The sequence below is a fragment of the Equus przewalskii genome, chromosome 24, assembly GCF_037783145.1.
Source record: "Equus przewalskii isolate Varuska chromosome 24, EquPr2, whole genome shotgun sequence".
Classification (NCBI taxonomy): domain Eukaryota; kingdom Metazoa; phylum Chordata; class Mammalia; order Perissodactyla; family Equidae; genus Equus; species Equus przewalskii.
The window spans coordinates 32,147,490-32,163,864 of record NC_091854.1 but is presented as its reverse complement, the minus strand read 5'-3'; the positions used below and the strand labels follow the sequence as shown (position 1 = coordinate 32,163,864).

Genomic DNA, 16,375 nt, shown 5'->3' with positions numbered 1-16,375 from the left:
AGCTGAAGGCAGTCAGCCCATAATTTCTATTTAATGGATGGGACAGTAAGAGAACAAAGTCTACAGTAGCATTTTAAAATAAGTGCCTAGAAAGTTTACATTTATGTCCAAAGTAACACCTATATTCTAGCCTTTCTTACGTTGAATTCTTTATGAAAGAAGAGAAAAACCAGCTGCAGCAAGATCCATATATTGTTATATGAAAATTCTGATTTAACCAATAACTGGAAAAATCTTCGACTAAGTGGAAAAGAGTGTTCAACTAACCATTTGATGGTCCACTTTCGTGCTCTCCTTCTTTAGAGCTTGTGGGAGAAGCAAATGGGCTCATTTGACAAGTTCCAGTTGTTGGAGAATAAGCTGTAACATTCTTCCTGGTGATTTCTGAAGGATCAAATGACTGGAAATAAATATTAATTTGGGACAAAAATACTTATGTTTAGTTATAGATCTTTGAAAATACCTTTGAAAATTCGCAAAATTCAAACAATTCTTTTCCTTTTCAGATTTTAAATATACTCAATTATCACCTTTAAAGTGAACACTGGTCTTTCAAATTATGTAGATATTTCAGGTCTCTCACTAATTAGGGCGCTTCAATTTGATTTTATGAAGTTTTAACATTAAAGGGTTGCTACCTTCTAAGATGGTATTTCCAAACAAGTTAGAGACAGCCGACTCTCCCAATTACATCCTGACTTTCGCTGTCAGCTGAGCCTGAAGGAGAATTATGGGGCTAGGCCAGGGGAACTCTCAGATGTGTCTCTTACTAAGACCCACTAGGAAATCCTAGGAAGGATCAGGGCCGTCCTACACCTTCACAAAGTTGCTCTGACATAGCATCTTGTCTTAACGACAGTCAACAACGTTCAAACAGTGTGTGCGACACAGGGCTCTGAGAATGTGGCCTGTCCTGCTCAGGTCTTCTTCGCCGCCTTCTGTCTTCCCACGGACCTCGTGCAGATCTCTCACTGGAGTCAGCAAATTTTAAAATTTTTTTTCATTTCTGCCTGCCCCATAAGAATTTGAGTTCCTGAAAATAAATATCATTTCTTCATCTTTGTACGCTAGAACTCAAAAATGTGTGATGAATAAATGACTTAAAAGGAACAGTCTGGTAAACGTGGCCAAGCCCCTCTACTCAGAACACACCCGCGTGCTCGTGAGCGCACTCAGCCAGTGTCAAATGGCACTTGCAGCCCAGGCACTTCGGCTGTGCCCACGGGGCCTCGGCTTGCTCTGAGCCAATCTGGAATGCCCTCCTTCTCATCCAGTCTCTCTTCGGTTTAGGTCCCCCTTCATGATCCACTTCCTCCAACACCCCTTGTCACACTATTAATTGCTTGCTCTTCTGAATTCCCATTAAATTTGTTTTCTATAATGCTTACTAACCACCCAGCACTTGCTACTAAAGTGTACACGGATATAAATAAAAGGTATGAAAACCCGAACTCTGAAGGTGAAACAGACAGCACCGGGCGGACATAGAGGATAATGGAAAGGTCCGAAGGCTCACAATATGTTGCCAACACTGCAGAATTAAACTTGAGCTTGGGAGCTGACTTGAAATAGTTACATAATTCTCCATTGTCAACTATCCTTTATTTCTAAGACACTATGGCAGAAATAGTGGCTGTGTCACCTTTTTCAATAATCTTGGTATTAGTTCCAGAATCTATAGCATCAATTTTTTTTTTACAGTTAAGATTTTAAGTGATAAATACTTCTTTGTATTGGAGGAACAAAAGGCATTCCATTCTTTATTTTATGTATCCACAGTAGCCAGAAATGTAACCAATATCTTTTTAAAAAAATCAAACTATAATATCAAGTTATAACTCTAAAGCAGTCCTTTTTGTAGGGTGAAAGGGTCTTAAGTCTCTTTATCAGGTGGTTATTATTACCTCTCCATCTTGAGTTCTCACCTGTTTATACGTATTCAGTCATAAACTATGACATTTATCCAATCCTACCCTACTTTTCCAAGAATTTATTGCCCAGAACTATTTTACTGTGTATGTAGAAGAAATGAAAGTCACTACCCTAATGTACATTTATGTCAATCTGTTTTCCTATTTTCACCAAAAAATTATTTTTTCCAATTGCCACATATCTAAACATTGCAACTGTAGATCATATATTTCTCCTTGAAAACAATTTTCTAGCTTTCATAAAATAAGTCTTTGTGTGCATGCCTGTGTGTGTGCGTGTGTATTTTTTTTTCCCCTCACCTTAAAAATACTGAAGCTTCTCTTTCGCTTTCTTTTTTTGGTCATCTGTGTTGGTTAAAAGGAAAAATGTCTGACTACAATGACTATCCATAGAGGGAAAAATGAAAATCTACCTTTCCTTACTATTCCACTAAATATTCTTCAGTAAATAACGCATTTCTATATATCTGCCTACTGATACACACAAGGCATAATCTTACTTCTCTAAGTTATTTTCCCCCTCGAAGTTTTACCAAGGTCCTCTAATTTTTAAATCCTGAAGATGCTTAAGAGCGATCCTGGAATCCATCCAAGAACTTCCTCTCTGCCATCCCCAGACACTGAAGGGCCTTTCCTGCTTATGGTCTCCCACCACAGGGAGAGTCAGAGGCCTGAACTGCTGAGAAGGCGACACTCTCTCCGCTCAGCAAGGAGGAGCACTTCCCCGCCAGAGTCTTCAGGAGACAGGAAGAAGGGCGAGCAGGGCAGATTTGGCTGGAGAAGACGAAGAATTCCGGAAGCAAACAAATCGTAAGGAGACAGAAATCAGCTAAGTCACGACTGCTTCTACAATAACTTACAACTGCTTGTGAAATGGACTCCTTGGAGATATTTAACACCACTACTAAAAAAACCAACAAAATTCTATGTATAATCAGCCCAGATGCTATGTACTTTAGGTAAAAAGGTCAAACTTTGTACATTAGCAAAACTAAAATTTAGGCATTGATTTTTCTGCATAAAAAAGAGAGAAATGAATGTTCTCTTCATAATTTCAAATATATATGATGTTCTCCTTCAATATCTTTCACAAGCTGTAGCTTAGTCATCTTGTTTAAAAGCGTATTTGACCAAAAGGGTGCCTGTATTTTATTGATTTTTGCCTATTATAAACAGTCTAGAAAGTACCAACTAAGGGTTCTATCAGGATGAAATATGGGAAATAAAGGATGTGCTACTATTATTATGAACTACTAGCCTATGCTATCACCGAAATGTTTAAAGCACAGGTGCTGGAGGTACCTGGACAACCAGATACAGAAGAAAAACTAGGGCAGCTGAAGGGAGACGATTCTTTATAACCTTACGCTGATTAATGAGGTTCTGGAATGGCTTACCTAAGATATTATTATGCATTACTAGTACTAATTATGGGATTTACACTGCAAACTCTAAATACTAGCTGTCTCAGGGACTTTTCACAATTTGGGCCTAGGGTTCCTAGGAGAGTCCTCGCTATCAACTAACCTCTTACCAGCTGCTGCAATGATCATTCTGAGCAGTTCCAACACTGCTGGGCCTCGTGGTTATTTTTACTGGTAGTTATGGAGAACACAAGCATTTTGCACTTGTCTCAGTGATCTTACGGGGATAGCAGGGAAAGAATCTGACCAACATATCAGATCTGTGGTGATGGAAATATTCTCTTTCTTGATGGGTGCTTGATACAGAGGGGTATCCACTGTTAAAACTCATTGAACTGTACACTCAAGAGCTCTGAACTTCACAATATATAAATTTTACTTTGATAAAAAAATTTTAACAGGAAGAATAAAACATTGGCTAAAAAGCTCATATACTGGGCCTGGTCTTGTGGTACAGTGGTTAAGTTCACGTACTCCACTTCAGCGGCCCAGGGTTCGCGGGTTCAGATCCCTGGCGTGGACGTACACGCCGCTTACCAGGCCATGCTGTGGTGGCATCCATTATACAAAACAGAGGAAGATTGGCACAGATGTTAGCTCAGCGACAATCTTCCTCAAGCAAAAAGAGGAAGATTGGCATAGACAGCTCAGGACCAATCTTCCTCACATACACACACATACAAAGTTGATAAACTGATGTTTCTATTTGTGCTCATAACTGTTCCATAATTAATTTTACTATTAAAGATATTACTATTCTGTTACCCTCTTGCACTGTAATCCTCAAAAAGTTTTCAATGAAGTATTTTCATGGCTGTTTCCCATCATTCCTTCACACAGTCTCATATTTTTCAGAATACAAAGTGAATTCTACCTCAAATATATTTTTCTTTGTCTATTGAAGTACAATTTACATACAATAAAAAACACAGGTCTTAACTGCTCAGCTTGAGGAGGTCTGACAATTGTATGCACTTGATTGATGCTACCACCACCCAAGACACAGCACATTTCAATTGTCCAGCAGGCTCCCTGTACGCAGTTCAATTCCCATCACAGCCCAGAGGCCACGGCTCTCTAATTCCCATAACAACAGACCGTTCCCCTCTCTTGAACTATACACAAACGACGTACCTAACTTTCGTGTCTGGCTTCTTTTGTTCTATCTACCTGCCTTTGAGGTCACCTTCATTGTCACGTGTGGAAGCAGTGGGCTCTTTATTGTTCGTGGTGTGTCTTTGTATAAATAGACCCAAATTGGTTTTTCTACTCTCCTGTTGAAGGACAGCTGGGTTATTTCCAGTTTGGGGCTATTACGAGTCAAGTTGCTAAGAACGTTCTTGTACATGTCTTTTTGAGAATGTATGATTTTATTTCTTTGGAAAACCTAGAAGGGGAAGTGCTTGGTTATAAGATGGATATAGATTTATTTTCTATATATAAAATAAACGCTAAACTTCTCCAAAGTGTTTGCACCATTTTAAATTCCCATAAATAGAGTTCCAGCTGCTCAGCGTCCTCACCAGCCTTTGGTGTCTTAGTCACCCTGGTGGTGGCGGTGTTGGTGTAAAGCCATTCTGATCTGCTGGTGCTTGTAGCTGTTCTAGTGGGTGGGAATGGTACGTCTTTGTGGTTTTAATTTTATTTCCAGTGATGAATGATGTTGAACAATTTTTCATGTGCTGATTGTCCATTTAAATGTTTTTTGTAAAGGGTTCAAGTTTTTGTACACTTTTTACATTCTTTTGCATTACATTACATTGCATTCTTATTATTTTTTTATATTCTAGACACAAGTCTTTTGTCAGATATATGCATGACAAATATTTTCTTTTCAATCCATGGCTTGCCTATTCATTTTCTTAACGGTGTCTTTTGATGAGCAGAAATTTCTAATTTTGATGAAGTCTAATTTATCAACTTTTTCTTCTATGGTTAGTATTTTTTGTGTTGTATGAAATTTTGCCTACTTTAAGGTCTCAAAGATCGTTTGTTTCCTTTCAGAAGCTTTATGCTTTTGGCTTTTACCTTATGCCTATGATACTTCTTGAATTAAGTTTTATGTGTCAAGTGTGTTAAGGATTCAGGTTAATTTTTTTCCATATGGATATTTAAAAGATTTTCTTTTTTCCTATTGAATCGACCCAATATTTAAAAACATTTCATAAATTTAGTCAACTATAAAAATAATATGAACCAAACAGTACTAGAAATAAGATTTTTCCAAAGAGAATAAAGACTCATAAAGTATTTAAACAATTACACTACAGGAGAAATAGCTGTGTTACATGGAAGGAACACTAGACTCAGAGTCAGGAAGCCTCGGTTCATCGGATGGCTTTGCCACTTCCCAGTTGTGCTATTGTGGGTACCACTTCTGTACTCTGCACTTCAGCTTCCTCACCCATCTAGCATATCACTAGAATGATAACGCCTACCTCACATGGAGGCCTGGAGGAGCACATGGCAGTGGAGTTCACCTTTAAGAAGTGGGCCAAGGGCCTGGAATCCATGTCACCAGACCTGGTGGAGTATTCAGTATTGGGAATGAGAGGCAGCCAGAGGAGAAGGACATGCAGAAACAGAGATGCCAAGGAGATTGGTGCTACACCTGTGGAGGTCTAGACCATCATGCCAAGGAATGCCACACCAGCCCAAGAAGTGCCACTTCTGCCAGAGCATCTGCCGTATGGAGGCCTCAGCCACTGAAGGCCTAGCAGGCCCCCACCTCCCAGAGAAAGCCAGCCCACTTTTGGGAGAAAGAAGGGATCCACAGCCCTGCCCTACTCCCAGAGGCACAGGATTTAGCAATGGTGGGTGGGGGGGTATGCTTTTGCAATTAGGAAATATCAAGGAACAGGCATCAATCAGCAGAGTGGAGAAGGCGGGACAGATGGGGGACAGGGGCAGCCAGCAGGGCCGTATTCTTAGCCCAGGACCACAGCAGGAGCCCCCTAGAGTCTCTGTTGGTGAGGGAAGGAGTGAGGCAAAGACCTCCAACGGTGCTGTTCAGACACAAGCGAGAGCTGTCATGGAGAATCCCCCTGGAACCTGCACGCTTCATCTTGAGTCTCTACTCCCACAGTCTCAAGCTTTTGAAAGTGGCCTGGATAGGGAGGTTGTTTTCCTTTTAAAGAAGGATATCTAGCATGAGACCAGATTAAAGGACCCAACCCAGAAGCCATTACCTTCTCTGGGAGGGAATATCTCGGGGTAGGGTAGGCCTTTTCCACCTGTCGTCTATTCGGGGTGTAGAGCCTATTGAACTACTTTTCTACCACAGTTCTCTCACCTTGAAGATGTTTCAGGGGAGACTTGGTTTTAATTGGTTTGCCCTGATGACTTGATCTCCTTTTACTAGGTTGGAAATGAGTATGAAGCAGCAGCTGGCGCAAAGAGCTTGGAGGCTGCGCCAGGTGGAGGGCCTACAGAGGAAGCCAAGGTTAGATGATGGTTGTATGTTTACATAATAAAGGAGTCTTTTTTTTTTTTGAGGAAGATTAGCCCTGAGCTAACATCTGCTGCCAATCCTCCTCTTTTTGCTGAGGAAGACTGGCCCTGAGCTCACATCCGTGCCCATTTTCCTCTACTTTACATGTGGGATGCCTACCACAGCACAGCGTGCCAAGCAGTGCCATGTCCGCACCCGGGATCTGAACCAGCGAACCCTGGGCCACCGAAGCGGAACGTGCGAACTTAACTGCTGCGCCACCGGGCCGGCCCCTAATAAAGGATTCTTACTCCAAACCTCCAATCCTAGGGCACAGGACTTGCTTCACAACCAGATCCATTCTTCACTGGATTAGGCTAGGCCTACCACGCACAAGTTTGTGTGTGTGTGTGTGTGTGTGTCTAAAACTCTGAGCTGGTATAAGCAAAGGTTTTAAGAATGATACATCTGTGCTGCCCAGGAATGAATATATGAAGCATGAACTAAAATCCTTAACCTTTCAAAATTCTGGACTTTTCCAGCTTGGCTCCTAGAGACCCTTTAATTAGAGCTTTTATGTTGCACCCAGAGCGACTGTCCTGCAGAGCAGCTAAAGGAGAAAGAGGGTTTCATTTACATGCTGTCAGATCACTGCAAAACTAGACCGCTGTGCTGACGCAGGCAAAGGCAGCAGACGGCACCAGCGAGGTGTGTCTGAGCTGGGCTCTTGTCTCCCCAGCACTGCTCCTCTCTAGCTGTTCTGTTTGTCTGAGATTTGTGAAGCTTCATGAAGTGCTCATTTGATGACTGTTGGGTTGCCCAGTCTGTGTAAATATAATGTACTAGTTTTCTAAATGTTCTTTTGCGTTAACTGTTTAGAAATTTCTTTTTGTACTAAAAGCAAAGAAAACCCACAAAGTATTTTCAGAGGGTTGTGAACCAGGCGAAGAGGTGTGACACAGAACCTGGGGGGGGCCCTCTTGTTACAGTGGGAAATCCTGTCATCTGCGAGAACGTGGATGCACCTGGAGGAGATTATGCTGAGTGAACTAAGCAGACAGACAGATACCGCACAGTTTCACTTCTGTGTGGAATCTAAAAAAAAAGTCCAACTCTATAGAAACAAAGAGTAGAAAAGTGGTTGCCAGGGCCTAGGTGGTGCAGGAAATAAAGAGTGGTTGGTAAAGGATACAAACTTTCAGTTATAAGAAGAATAATGTCTGAGGACCTAACATATAACATCGTGACTATAGTTGATAATATTATTGTATAACTGAAATTTGCTAAGAGTAGAACTCAAATGTTCTTAGCAAAAAAAAAGAAAAGTAAATATATGAGGTGATCGACGTGTTATTTCGATGGGAGGAATCCTTTCACAAGGTATATGTAAATCAAATCACCACATTCTAAGCTTTAAATATCTGACAATTTTATTTGTCAAATATACCTCAATAAGGCTGGGAAAAAAAAGTGGAGGCCTTGATCCATCCTCTCTTTTTTGTCTTCTTCCCGTATTTCCTATTTAGACCATCTTCTGCCCTAAAAATCTGACTCCTACACTACACAGACATGTACATTTGGTTTTTGAGTGTCTCCCATAACTCTTGAATGATTTATGCAAAAAACCTGGAGAAGCTAGGAACATGTCATCCCTTGTGCCTAACCTTCTGAGTCCAGACTTCCTGATGAGATTCATGAGAAAAACTTACACCACTGTACATGGATGGACCAAACCTACTTACTCTCCTATCAGAGGACAGAGAGAAGCAGTGGGGCGCTTTCATCTAGAAAGTGGGGCTGGAGACTAAGAAACGGAAGATGAATGTGTATTCAAGTCACTCAGAAACTTTTACGCAGCTGCAAACAACTTATGTCAAAACCTATGTTTAATAGGAGACGGACAAATTTTAACTCCATGTTTACTGCTAGAAATCAAAGCTTTGTGCAAAATCCTGAATTTATGGGGAGGGGAGGACAGCATGCACCTGTCTGTCCCTTCCCTGACCCCTCCTCTCCTTCCTGAACTGAGAAGCCTGAGCTCCCTTGGCTTCGCTGACCCTATCACGAGGGCGTGTTTACTTGAGGGCTGATTGTGTTGTACTGGGTACTTCCTTTCTTTTCTGCTTTACTTTTGCTATATGCCGATCCTTTCCCCTTCCTCCTCTTTTCCCCAAGAAAACATAATGATAAATAAAGACTTACTGGTACTGAAAAAAAGAGGATATATAACAATTATACACACACACACACACACACACAAACATACATCTACCAAGATAGCCCCAAAATACAAGGGCAAACATTGGCAGAATTAAAGGGAGAAATAGAAAATTCAACTATAATAGCTGGAAATATCAGTGCCCCACTTTCAACGGGCAGACCAACCAGACAGAAAACCAGCAAGGAAACAACAGACTTGAATAACACTCTATACCAACTAGACCTAACAGACATCCACAGAACCCTCCACCCAACAGGAGCAGGATACACATTCTTCTCAAGTGCACAAGTGACATTTGCCAGGATAGGAGATACATTAGATCATAAAACAAATCCCAGTAAATTAAAAAGACAGAAAACATAAAGAATGTTCTCTGATCACAATGGAAGAAAGTTAACAATAACAGAAGGACATTTGGAAAATACAAAAATATGTGGAAATTAAACAACACATTCCTAAATAACCAATCAAAAGGGAAATTGCAAAATACATTGAAGAGAACCAAAAATGAAACACAACATATATCAAAACTTAAGGGATGCAGAGAAATCAGTACTCAGAGGGAAATTTAAATACTTAGATTAAAAAAAGAAGAAAGCTCTCAAATCAATAACCTAACCTTCCACTATAAGAAACTAGAAAAAGAGCAAACTAAATCCAAAGGAAAGAAATAATATTAACATTAAAGAGAAAACAAATAAAATAAAGAATAAGAAAATAGAGAAGATTAACAATCTAAAAGTTGGTTCTTTGAAAAGAAAATCGACAAAACTTTAGCTAGACTGACTAAGAAAGAAAGAAAGGTTCAAATTACTAAAATCAGTAATGAACTGGGAGACATCACAACTGACCTTGGAGAGTGAAACAGGATTGTAAGGGGATACTATGAACAGTTGTATGCCAACAAACTAGATAACCTAGATGAAATGGACAAATTCCCAGAAATATACAACCTACGAGGATTGAATCATGAAGAAATGGAGAACTGGAATACACCGATAGAAAGTAAAGAGATTGGATAAATATTCAAAAAACTTCTAACAAAGAAAAGCCCAGGACCAGAGAACTTTGCTGGTAAATTCTAATAACATTTAAAGAAGAATTGACACCAATCCTTCTCAAATTCTCTCAAAAAATAGGGAACACTTCCTAATTCATTCTGAGAGCCCAGCATTACTCTGACACCAGAACCAGACAAATACATCACAAGAAAAGAAAACCACAGACCAATACCCCTTATGAATACAGATGTAAAAATCCTCAACATACTGGCAAACCGAAACCAGAGGCAAATAAAAAAAAGTATATATTATGACCAAGCAGGACTTATCCCATGAAAGCAAGGTTGGTTCAATAAAAAACCAATCGATGTAATACACCATATTAATAAAAAACACACATGATCATCTCAATAGATGCAGAAAAGCATTTGACAAAAGTCCAGCATCCTTTCATGATAAAAACACTCAACAAATTAGGAATAGAAGGGCACTTTCTCAATCTGATAAAGGGCATCTAGGACAAACCCACAGCCAAAACCACATTTAATGGTAAAAGACTGGATGCTTTCCCCTAAGATCAAGAAGGAGGCAATGGTGTCTATTTCTGCCACTGCTATTCAACACTGTTCTGGAGGTTCTAGCTAGGGCAATAAGAAAGGAAAAGAAATAAAAGGCATCTCTATTTGCAGATGACATAATCTGATGTACAGAATATCCTAAATAATCTATAAAAAAATATTAGACCTAATAAACAAGATGAGCAAAGCTGCACAATAATTAATATTCAAAAATCAGTTGTATTTCTATATACTAGCAATGGCCAATCTAAGGTGAAATTATAAAAACACTCACATTAGCATCAAAAAGAATATAATACACAGGAATAAATTTAACCAAAACAGTATAAGACTTGTATACTGAAACCTACAAAACACTGTTGAAAAAAATGAAAAAATTAAAATAAATACAAATACATCCTGTGTTCATGGCTTGGAAGAATTATTAATTTTAAGATAGCAAATTCCCCAAACTGTTCTGCCGTGTAATCCCTATCAAAATTCCAAATGTCTCTTTTTCAGAAATGGACGAAATGATCCTAAAATTCATATGGAATTGAAGGGATATAGAATAGAAGAAGCAATCTCAAAAAAGAACAACGAAGTTGGAGGACTCACACTTCCTGATTTCAAACTGACAGTAATAGGACAGACCTACACATAAATGGAATCGATTTGAGGGTCCAGAAATAAAATCCATGAATTTATAGTCAATTGATTTTGAACAAGGGTACCAAGGGCATTCAATGGGGAAAAGAATAGCTTTTCAATAAATAGTGCTAGGAAGACAGAATATCCACATGCCCCTACCCTCACACAATGTGTACAAAAATAAACTCAATTAGGTCTTTGACCTAAATGTAAGAGCTCAAACTATAAAACTCCCAGAAAGAAACAGTAAAAATTTGCATTACCATGGATGAGGCAACAGTTTCTCAGATAGGACACCTAAAGCACAAGCAATCAAAGTAAAAATAAATTGGACTTCATCAAAATTCAAAACTTTTGTGTGTCAAAGGACATTATCAAGAAAGTGAAAAGACAACCCAAAGAACTGATGCAAATTATATATCTCATAAGGTGAGAGTATTCAGAATACAAAAAGAATTCTTATAACTCAACAGTAAAAGACAAACAACCCAATTAAAAAATGGACAAAGGATTTGAATAAATATTTCTTCAAAGAAAATATACAGATGGCCAATAAACACATGAAAAGATGCTCAACATCGTCAGGGAAAGGCAAATTAAAACCATAATGAGATACCACTTCACACCCAGTAGGATGGCTAGAATCAAAAAGTCAGATAACAACAAGTGTTGATGAGAAAATGGAAAAATTGGAGCCCTCATAAACTGTTAGTGGAAATGTAAACTGGTGCAGCCACTGTAGAAAAGAGTTTGGCAGTTTCTCAAAAAGTTAAAGATAGAATTACCATATGACCCAGCAATTCCACTCCTAGGTACATAAGCAAGAAAACTGAAAACATGTTCATACAAAACTTTGTACAAGAATGTTCATGGCAGCATTATTTGTAATAGTCAAAAAGTAGAAACAACCCAAATGTCCTTCAACTGAGGAATGGATAAACAAAAGGTGATATATCCATATAAAGGAATATGATTCAGCTATAAAAGGAACGGAGTAGTCAAATGCGACAACATGGACGAACCTTGAAAATGCTGTGCTAAACAAAAACAGTCAGTCACAAAAAACCACATATTACATGATTTCATTTACATGAAATGCCCAGAATAGGCAAATCCATAGAGACAGCAAGTAAATTAGTAGTTGCCAGGGGCGGAGGAAACTGGAACTAACTGTTAATAGGTATTGGGTTTCTTTTTGAGGTGACGGAAATGTTCTGAAATCTGACAGTGGTGATGGTTGCACAACATGGTGAGTATAAACCACTGGTATACGTTTTAAATTGAATTTTATGTTACGTGAATTGCATCTCAATAAGAAATGCTGAAATTAAAAAAAGAGAACAATAGAATTGTCACAAAGTATATGAGCTAACTAGAGAATGTGAACAAAGATCATCCATTTGATGATCAGGGAATTACTGTTCATTTTGAGAGATACGATATTATTACAGTTTTTTAAGTCTTTATATTTTAGAAATAATTACTGAAGTATTTATGGATAATATGGATGATGTTTGAGATTTGTTTCAAAGTACTCTATTATAGGGGGTAATGAAGTATGTGTGGGAGAATGAAACAAGATTAGCTTTGTGTTGATAATTATTGAAGCTGGGTAATGAGAAGTGCATTGTCTCTCTCTATGTTCGAAATTCTTCATAATCAAAGATTTAAAAAAATCACTATTTTGTAACTGTAGTGAAATAAGGAATCTAGGAAATAATCATCAACGAATAAAAAACAACTAAGAGAAAGACTGTCAGAGAATTTTATTATGGGTGGATCAGGCTGGTAACACGTGAACCCTATAATCAAGACCATTTTGTGCCTCCTAAGGTGATGCATTAGGAACTACAAAGACTATCTATGAGGCATTCCCACCAAAAATTGAACCAGAATCTAACCAAGCCTCTAGCTTTAACCACCAGTTTTATAGGAAACATGAAAAACAGGGAAATCATTTAAAGGACATCATACACACACAAAAAAACCACCCCACAAACCCAGAATGTGGAATATGATTGTAAAACAAATGTCTCAGTTTTTTCAAAAAATAAAGTACAGGAAAGAGAGAGTGAGATTTTAAAAGATTTAAAAAGACTTAAGATATACAAGAACATTATAATGTGTAAACCTTGTTTGGATCCTGATTTTAATAAGCCAACTACCAAAGGATATTTTGAAACAACCATGGAAATGACTATGGACTAGGTGAAAGATATTATTAAGGAATTACTGTTAATTTTGTAAGGTATGATAATGGTACTGTGGCCATTATAAAGAAGTCATTATCTGTTAGAAATGCATACTAAAGAATATTCTGGGGGGCCAGCCAGTGGCACAGCAGTTAAGTGCGCACGTTCCGCTTCTCGGCGGCCCAGGGTTCGCCGGTTCAGATCCCGGGTGTGGACGTGGCACCACCTGACCACCTGGCAAGCCATGTTGTGGTAGGCATCCCACATATAAAGTAGAGGAAGATGGGCATGGATGTTAGCTCAGGGCCAGTCTTCCTCAGCAAAAAGAGGAGGACTGGCAGCAGATGTTAGCTCAGGGCTAATCTTGCTCAAAAAAATCCCAAACATTACTAACCACACCCACACACAAAAAAGAATATTCTGATGAAATGCCATCTGGGACTTGTAAAATATTCCAGGAAAAAACACAGATAGATACACACACACACACACACATACATGTACTTAAATTCATGTGTGTGTGGGTATATATATACACATAAGAAGCAAAATTAGAGTATTAATAATTGTTGAAGCTGGGTGATGGCTACATGGGAGTTCATCATATTATTCTCTCTACTTTTGTGCTATGTTTGAACATTTCAGTAATAAAAAGGTAAGAAAGGAAGAAGGGACAGAGAGGGAGGGAGGGAGAAATGAAAGGAGTAGATTTGAGCCAAATCAGTAAGCAAGCTCGCAGAAGGTGAGCGATAAAACTGCCTAGTGCCCTGAAGTGCAAAGTTCTTTCTAATTTCAGGAGTTGGCAGAAGCTTGTCTCAGAGAGAAAGACAAGGTTAGGCCGTGAGGATAATCAGACTTAGAAGTGTCCTACCAATAGTAAGGGAGGAATCCAGACTGGGTTTCTAAGTCCAAATCAGCAATCTCCCCTAGAGCCTGCCCTGCATTCCTTCCAGCAGCCTGAGTCAGCCTGAGTAGAAGCATGCTCCCCTCTTCCCATCATAGCATCTCCTTCTTCCATTCCTTCTCTGTGGTGGCCTGAAAGAGACTGGGTCACGCTGGCTAGGTATATGACCAGGTAGCCAGCTGTCTCTATAAATTCATCTGGACTGCTCTTGGCCGCAATTTTTAATAAATAATTCATCTGTTTCTGAAATTCCAGCTAGAAACAGTACTTGGAGGGCACTAAGCCAAGCAGCCCAAACACTGTAGGTGACCATAAGGTGAAACCTTAATCATTCCTCACTAACCTCCAACAATTTGGGAAGGTTCAGCAAATCTTGTACTTGCAATGTGCATTCTATATATTAAAGGAAGGTCACAGGGGATGACCCATACCTCTGGTTCTCCCATAGGAAAATCCTAAGGAAAATGACTCTTGCACACTTGCTCTAAAATCACGGAGCATTAATCTCCATGAAGGTCTGTAGCTGTACTGGGAACACGGAGGTCTGGGAGAGGAAACAGCAGTAAATTAGGATGAACATGTGTCACTTTAACCAACTGGCGTAAGAGCCATCTCCTTTTCTTCGACATCAGAGTCTCCCTCCAACATCATACTGGTAAGGTAAAATGACCGCCAAGTTACCTCTACTTCTTCTCCAGCTCCACAGCAATTAGGTACTCTTAGAATTACAGGGATACGTCTTGAGTGTCTGATTTTCCTTGCATGGGCTAAGGCAGCCTCAGGGGGATCACTGGCATGTGGGTAGAATCCTGGGAGCCAGGCTGCTTCAGGGCGAAGTTGTTACTGGAGGGGGTAGAAGCATGCATGTGGCTCAGGAAAGCAGCCCAGACAGCACCAGAGCAAAAGCTGTCAGATCTGAGATGTGACTACAGAGCTGCAGACACGTGACAAGGCCAAGAGTACAAAAGCTGAAAATATCAGAAATAGCTCACAAAATTGAAGAAAAATGTTGAAGAAAGGCCAAGCTAGGATGCTAGAACCTGTATTTAGCAAGTGGTGGCCATGTGATACCAAGCTAAGTCACTGGTTTTAAGGTACAGAATTGGGCCAAACATACAGTGTACTTTCCTAATACAGGTATTAGCTGTGGCACTGACTACCCTGACACATCCTGATCTGAAAAAAAAAAACGGACAGAAAGCCTGCCATGACGACAACCGTACTTCATGAAGAGGATGAATTCCTAAATGGCCATTCTTTTCCATTCAAATGATGTTACCATCTCCCAAAGAATAGTTTTGGGGCAGGACAGAACAGTATTTCATTTCAAGCTGGACTACTCTCTACCAAAATACCATTCTGACCAAAGAAACAGATGCAGAATTACAGTCACAGCTGCATTCTGTACAGAACAAGTTGGATAATGGTACTCTAAATTGCTAATTACACTGCTAATGATTGTTTTAGTGGCATTGCAGTATTTTGCCACCTTTGTTTAAATTTTTTTAAAAAAGAATCTAGGAAGTTTGTAAAATGGTAAATTGTTAAATATCAGTAAGTCTTCCAAAGAGAAATTCCAAATAAAAGGCATTTCTTGAAATGGCATTGTCATATGGGATTTTGTAGGACCCCATTTATCGACCAGCTATTTGTTTTACTTTCTCACCAATTTACTTGTGTTTAAGATTACCGAGGCCATAAATATCTCAGTATTAGTGTTTGTATCTAGATCCATAGTTGGTATGAAAAGATAATAAACTAACATATGTCATGATATGCTGGCATTGAGAATGTGCCATGACTAGGTTTACAAAAAGTAACAGCAACAGTACAATTTTATTTTTATTGTGACAACCGTGATGCAATTTATAACAGCGTTAGTATTTTATTGTTTAATCATGCCAGCGTACCTGAGGGAGGTAATTACATTTTTGATATAAAAATGCTGTTAATGTTTTTATTTCAATTTAGCAGATTATAGAAAGCAGATTAAAGCACTGTCATTGTTCCATGTTGTTTACTGTGCATTTAAGTGGCAGAATATTTTTTTCTACAAATAGTGAA

General features: G+C 39.1%; 1 protein-coding gene across 11 annotated transcripts in view; it reads right to left on the bottom strand.

Annotated features, from left to right (window-relative positions):
- The window catches only part of ITGB3BP (integrin subunit beta 3 binding protein), a 71,980-nt gene that overhangs the window by 29,981 nt on the left and 25,624 nt on the right, over positions 1-16,375 (bottom strand). For 9 of the 11 annotated variants that reach the window (XR_011532358.1, XR_011532356.1, XR_011532355.1 and 6 more), the window contains exon 3: positions 268-400. Coding sequence is in view for 8 of the 11 variants with exons in the window: in XM_070591887.1 (XP_070447988.1) it covers positions 268-400 (133 nt within the window). In the remaining 3 variants the exon portion in view is untranslated. Of the gene's footprint in view, positions 1-267; positions 401-14,742; positions 14,851-16,375 lie in introns of those variants that run through there. The other 2 variants (XM_070591890.1, XM_070591889.1) reach the window with 2 other exon arrangements.